This window comes from Drosophila mojavensis, unplaced genomic scaffold (genome assembly GCF_018153725.1).
Source record: "Drosophila mojavensis isolate 15081-1352.22 unplaced genomic scaffold, ASM1815372v1 contig_80, whole genome shotgun sequence".
Taxonomy (NCBI): Eukaryota; Metazoa; Arthropoda; class Insecta; order Diptera; family Drosophilidae; genus Drosophila; species Drosophila mojavensis.
The window spans coordinates 7,297,918-7,304,038 of NW_025318906.1; the positions used below are offsets into that span (position 1 = coordinate 7,297,918).

Here is a 6,121-nt window from a genome sequence, read left to right on the forward strand (position 1 = left end):
CATTTGTAATACCAATTAGTAGAAAATTTACAAAAAAAAAAAAATCAAATTACAGCATACATATATTCATTTTTAAACCAAGTTGATGAAATGTTATCCTGTAGGTTATGCCTGACTAAAAAATACCCTGTACTTGAATGAGAATTTATAGCACAGGTGCCTTAGTCCGGTCATATGGTAAGGCAGAGGCAGAGGCACATACATATATATACAGAAAGACAGACAACTAGATAGGCAGACATCAGACATACAGATAGATAGAAAGAGATAGTTATACACACATACAGACAATATAAAGGCCGTCATCCATAGAAACAGTGGAAGATGGTTTATAGACTCTAAAAATCCTTTCTCCCAAGTCTATGCTTCACCTATGAGAAAAATCTATATAAGTATAAAACTCTTATACTTCTTAAGCCATATTCAATGAGTACAGGGTATTCAAAAAAATTATTCATTCAATTTGAAAGCAATCAAGACCCTAGCATTAATAGACTTTTGCTTCAGTACTTAGATCCCAAGGAAAAATCTGTAATTTACATTTTATTTTTTATTTTTTTAATTATTTAGGAATAGATGGAAATAAAAATGAGCTGACATCGCCGTTTAGAACTTGCATTGGCAACGACTAAGCATGCCATTCACCAAACCAAATTTTTAACCAATTTTTTTTCTTTCTCTTTTCAGCTTTAAATAAAATAATTATAATAAATTTATAATCTCCCATAGACAATTATCATGTACCAGGCAAACTTGCTATTAGTAGTCGATCAGTTCTTATAGCTAGAAAATTGGAAAAGGGAAACCGCAACGATAATATAATATACAATACTAATATACTATATAATATATGTTTGTACATATATGAGATATATGAGAACTTTACTTACTTGACATGTGAAAAACCCCACGAATTCCGATTCCTGAATTTATTTATGTGATTTTCTATGTATGTCTAGTGTTCATAGTATCACGGCTCTATCTTGACTAAAACATACCGCGCTAGGAACGTCCATAGCTAGAAAAGCTTCAGGTATTATATATAAGGGGAGAGAGGCTAGGCGTTATTTTTGTCAGAGCTCAGTAGCACTTACTCCCGCTCCACATCAATGGTTATCAGATCAGCGTTTCGTCTGTAGATCACGCCGGGACGCTGGCCCGGCTGGGGCGGAACAGAGCGACGGGTGCGCAAGGCTCGAGCTATCGAGAATATGATGCGATTGAGGGTATGACGATTCGGGTGCGGCTCATGCATCGGATGATAGACCCAGATGCGATACTGATTGCCAATCCCTGGCGTCAACATCCGCTGCCTGATGCGTCGACTTTGCCCACTGGCGCCCCTCGAATGACTCGATCGCGACGTTGCTCTCGGCATGTCCGGGTGCAACATATCCGGGTCTGGCATCTCCTCTGCCGCATTATGGTGTTCCCTTTCCGAGTTGCCAGCATTTGCCCCATTGATCTCATTGAACTCGTTGGGATCAATATTGGATGAGCCGGAGGACATGTTGAATGCTTTGCTTGAATGCTGCTGGTAGATGTGATGTGAAATGAATTACCCAACTTCTGTCGCTGACTTTAACGAGTCGGAAAGTGTCTTTTGTATTTCACTTACAATTGATTTTACAGTTGTGTCGGTTCATTGGATATATATTGTGAATATATATTGGAGAACTGTTTTGACAGCCTTGAAAAACTATCCAAGTTTCCTATGTTTGGTGAGAATGGATTGTTTGATATGGAGAGTGAGACAGAGAGAGAGAGAGAGAGAGAGAGAGTCAAATCATGAAATAGAAAGAGTGGGGGGAGACGACAGATAAATAGATAGAGACAGAGCATAAGAACAGATATATAAAGAGAGAGGGAATAATATATAAAAAGAGAAAGAGAGAGATAGGCTAAGACTGATAGAGTCAGACAATGATGAGGGAGGGGGAGACGGATAGATATATAGGGATAGGAATAGATGATACTTGAAGGGATAGAGAGAAAATATGAGACTGAGAGATAATACAGAAAGACATAAAATGCGAAAGAGATAGGAAAACGGAGCTAAGCCGAAGGCTTGTCAAAACGCAATCAACCGACATAGAGAGAGAGAGGGAATTCAGGGAATACAGGATGAGCGAGAGTATCATAAATTTAAAAAAAAAGAGAGAGAGCGAAAGATAGATAGACCAATATCAACTTGGCAAATCAACAGACATCCTATCTTGAATATCTGATTACATACTCCGATTTTTCTCTCTCTCTCTCTCTTTTCTTCTCATTTGGCTCATTCATTATGCAATCTAGCAAAAGTCACTCTAGAGTTTATTAACTCTATCCATTTGCCATGCAAATATATGTATGTGTTTTAATGCGCATTTGTATTGGCTCAACAATCAGGTGGAAGACCTCTCAGCTCAAGTGATATTCAAGCCAACTACGTTAATAAATGGCTGCTGTTGCATGCAAGCAAAGCAAACACAGGCAGCACATGTATAAATATACATATATATATATATAAACATACACATATATATATAGTGTGCAATTATAAGCGTATTAATTAAATGAAGTGCACTTCCGCTATCATTAACACACACACACACACACACATGCATTCGCCTGCACCTGCACTGAGGATAATGGACTCGGCAGCAGGAGTCAGGTGCAATGACAATGGCAATGCTTTAACTAAAGCGCTAGCCGGCAACATTTGACAGTTGGCACAAACAACAGCTAACAGGCAACAATCTGCAGTCAACAGTCAGGCAGTCGGAGAGTCGGGGGGTGACTTGAGGGTCGAGAATGGCCCCCATACAGTTGTTGCATACACTGCGGGCTGATTGTGGCGCCTGGAAAAGCTAGTTTATGGTCAAATGATGGCAACTGGCGGTCACAAAGCGACGAGAGAGAGAGAGAGAGAGAGAGAGAGAAAGAGAGAGGGCGAGAGAGGGAGGGGGAGATGAGGAGAGCCCTGACATAGACACATCATCAAGTGCAACATTCCACACGCCACACCAAGGGGCATTTGTCTGCGACACAAAGCAGCGCGCGCGCTGAAAAACCCGTTGACAATGCCCAGCAGCAGCAACAAAAAAGAAAAGCTGCTGAAAAACGCATTACTTATGCACCTAGGCATAAAAAAAAAAAAACAAACAAAAAAAAAAAAAATGTGTAAGCAGAACTTTCAGCTTGTGCAACAATCTAATGTAGTGTCAGTGTAACATTTTGTCATAACATCAGCGGGTGCTGAATGCTTCCCTTCCCGATGCACCCAAAAACTCACATGTCTAAACTCTTTATTAAAAGAAGAAACAACTCAGCTGCTGGCAATATTTGTGCTCGCAACTGGGAAGCCATGCAGCGTTTATGTTTAGCACACAAACTGCACACACATGCACATGCACACACACATGCACACACACACATGCACACCCACACAGCTGCAGACAATGCACTTGAGTCGTCTGTCGTTGAGTGTATTTGCGCTTTGTTTTCGAGTGTCGCTTTGTGCGCGCCACGACATTTGATGAACTCATCATTTGAACTTTGACATCAGGCAACATTGCAACAGTGCAACATTGGCACATTGCATGCAGCAACGGCATGCATATTGTCATTTATTTAATTGCTGAAGATAATCTGCTTTTTTTCTATACGTTCTATACGCTTGAATGGGTATTACGGAAATTGGGCTAGAATTTTACTAAGCTAGCAGCTGATTTTTACTATGCTAAAAAGTAATTAAAAAACTCTGCTACATTTGAGTAAATAAACTTAATCTGCTCTCAAATTAATAATTAAAGTTATTTTATTACTATTCAAATTATTAATTCTTCTTTGAATGCTGAAAAGCCTGATAGGAGCTAGCTGAAAGCTTACCTGAAAAAAATCGGCTAATAGCTATTTTTTCAGCTTCATTGACTCTAGGTTTTTTACGGCAATCGAGCTAAAATTTAAAAATTTTTACATTATTAAAAAAATGTTTGTTTGTGGTAAAAATGATACAGCAAAAACAGCTAGAATGTTTTCGACAGCTTTTTTTATGAATTTAAATATTGAAAATTCACAGCCAGTTTGCAGTAATTTCCATATGTATTATTTTGCAAATTCTGCGAATCGAGCTAAAAAAAAAAAAAATTAGAACTTATATTTTAAGCTTGGTTACGTAAAAATAGCTAGAAGATCAAATGAATTAAATAGTTTTAGCTTGAAAAATCTCTGATTTTGAAATGACAATGCAGTAAAAAAGTTCAGATAAATTTTAGCGAAAAGAAATACTTACATACAATATGTATATACATAAAATATATAATGTATGTATATAAAATAGTAGTAGTAGTAGTTTTAATATTAAATAGTAAAGAGTAGAGGAGGTAAGCAGAGAAGGGAGAGTTGAAGAGAAGACAAAATGGAACTTGAGTATGAAAGAAACGGCAAATAAGATTAAAGAGATTAAGTTCCTCTTTCAACTCAATATGCTTAGCAAATAAAATGAAAATATAATTAACAAATATATTTTTTTCTATAGTAAACAAAATAACCAAAAAGTTAACTTGAAGCCGACACTACTGTACTTAAAAATTTCAAACAAATTCAACAACTTTCAGCTCGCTTGATTATCTGTTTGATGAAATATTGATACGGCATATTGCATGCAAACAAATATTGTCTATAATCATGTTTCATGGAGTGCTATCAAACTACTCTCGGCTCTGCATGGAGCTAGGTCAGATCTAGTAAGTGCGTTGTACATTTTGTAAATTGTAATAATCATGCCACAAAATGCTGCATAATTGCAGCATGTGGTGCGAGTTGTTGTAATGCCACCGGCACAGCAACAACAACAACAACAAACAAATGTGCTTAATGCGCAATGCTAATGCCAGCTAATTGTGTTTATTGTGAGCACTCGTGCGATAGGCAGCCAGAGCAGAGCTGGATGCGATTGGATTGATGGATACGTTTGGGGCAATGCATAAATTACAACGCCAACGCTTGCCGTCTATACAAATTACATGGCGAGCATAATATGACAGCAGCCAGGCGACAACTACAGCCATCGCTCACTTTGGCGCAGGGCGTGAAGCTGGCAGGAAGCAGCAGCACGCAGCAGGTGCTGACTAACTGAGTGACTGAGTGACTGAGCGAGGGACTGCCGAACTGCCGAACTGACTGACTGCCGGCCTGGTCGACGGTCTTTCTGCCTGTGCTGCCAGCCGCATAATTTGCTGCCAAGACCCAGCGGAAATGTCGTCGCGCAAAAGTTGCGGCTGCTTGTAGCTTCAAACTTTTGCTAGCCGCAGAGAATGCTGCAAACACACACACACACACAAAGATATGCTATAGCACACACTCTAGCAAACACACACACACTTATCAAACTGCTCTGCTCTTGGGCTAGCCAAGCCGCAGCTTTGCGAATTGAAAATGCAAATATAGTAAATGGACTTAAAGACATTTAAAGGACTACTCGACTCCTCCACTCCTCCTCTCTTCATACAACTAGAACACAGCGCGGCAATGGCACACTTCAGTCGGCTTATAATTTCATCAGGCTTTAAGTTGATTCAAGTGCCAGCTGATGAAATTAAGCATACGCCGCATTCGCCGGCGCTGCGACTGACAGATTATCTAAGCAGCTTTGTTGTTTGGCCAACAGCAACAACAACAATAGCAACAGGCTAACCACATCAAGCACAATACCAAAACATCACTCAGCTGGATAGCTCAAGTCAAGCAACAAACTAAGTAGTTGGCCTTCAGGTTCAGGTTCACATTTAAGGCGTATATCATTTAATCGAAATGCTCAACGCATTTATTCAACTCGATTTTCAATTAATTCACTCACAGTATCATCTGCTAGGGACATGCTACTGTCTGAATGCCCATCAACAGTCAGCAAATAGACGTGGCTCAGTTTACTAATTGGAGGCAAAACAATTTCATTGCAATGCAGCAAATCCAAAATTTAGTTATTAACCAAGCCCCAATTGCAATTTCATTTGCAGCTCAGCTGCTGCTTTGGCTCAAAGTAATCGAATTTCAGCTTACCAACTCCATATTTGTCTTAGCTACTGCGACAAATAGTTGCAGTTACCGTTAAGGTAAGTAATTTAGGATTTAACAA

General features: G+C 39.1%; 1 protein-coding gene across 3 annotated transcripts; it reads right to left on the reverse strand.

Annotated features, from left to right (window-relative positions):
- Positions 1-535: 535 nt before the first annotated feature.
- On the reverse strand, positions 536-1,728 carry LOC6579009. Of its 3 annotated transcripts, none has more exons than XM_015163417.3 (4): positions 1,619-1,728; positions 1,095-1,531; positions 891-1,018; positions 536-783 (listed from the first exon to the last, which is right to left on the reverse strand). In XM_015163417.3, the coding sequence occupies exons 2-3, from the start codon at positions 1,508-1,510 to the stop codon at positions 1,003-1,005; spliced, it is 432 nt and encodes a 143-aa protein (XP_015018903.2). In that variant the 5' UTR covers positions 1,511-1,531; positions 1,619-1,728; the 3' UTR covers positions 536-783; positions 891-1,002. The 3 variants fall into 3 exon arrangements, with proteins under 3 accessions (XP_015018903.2, XP_002004906.3, XP_032585867.2); XM_002004870.4 differs by having other exon boundaries at positions 891-1,027; XM_032729976.2 differs by having other exon boundaries at positions 891-1,027; positions 1,095-1,534; positions 1,619-1,727.
- Positions 1,729-6,121: the final 4,393 nt, after the last annotated feature.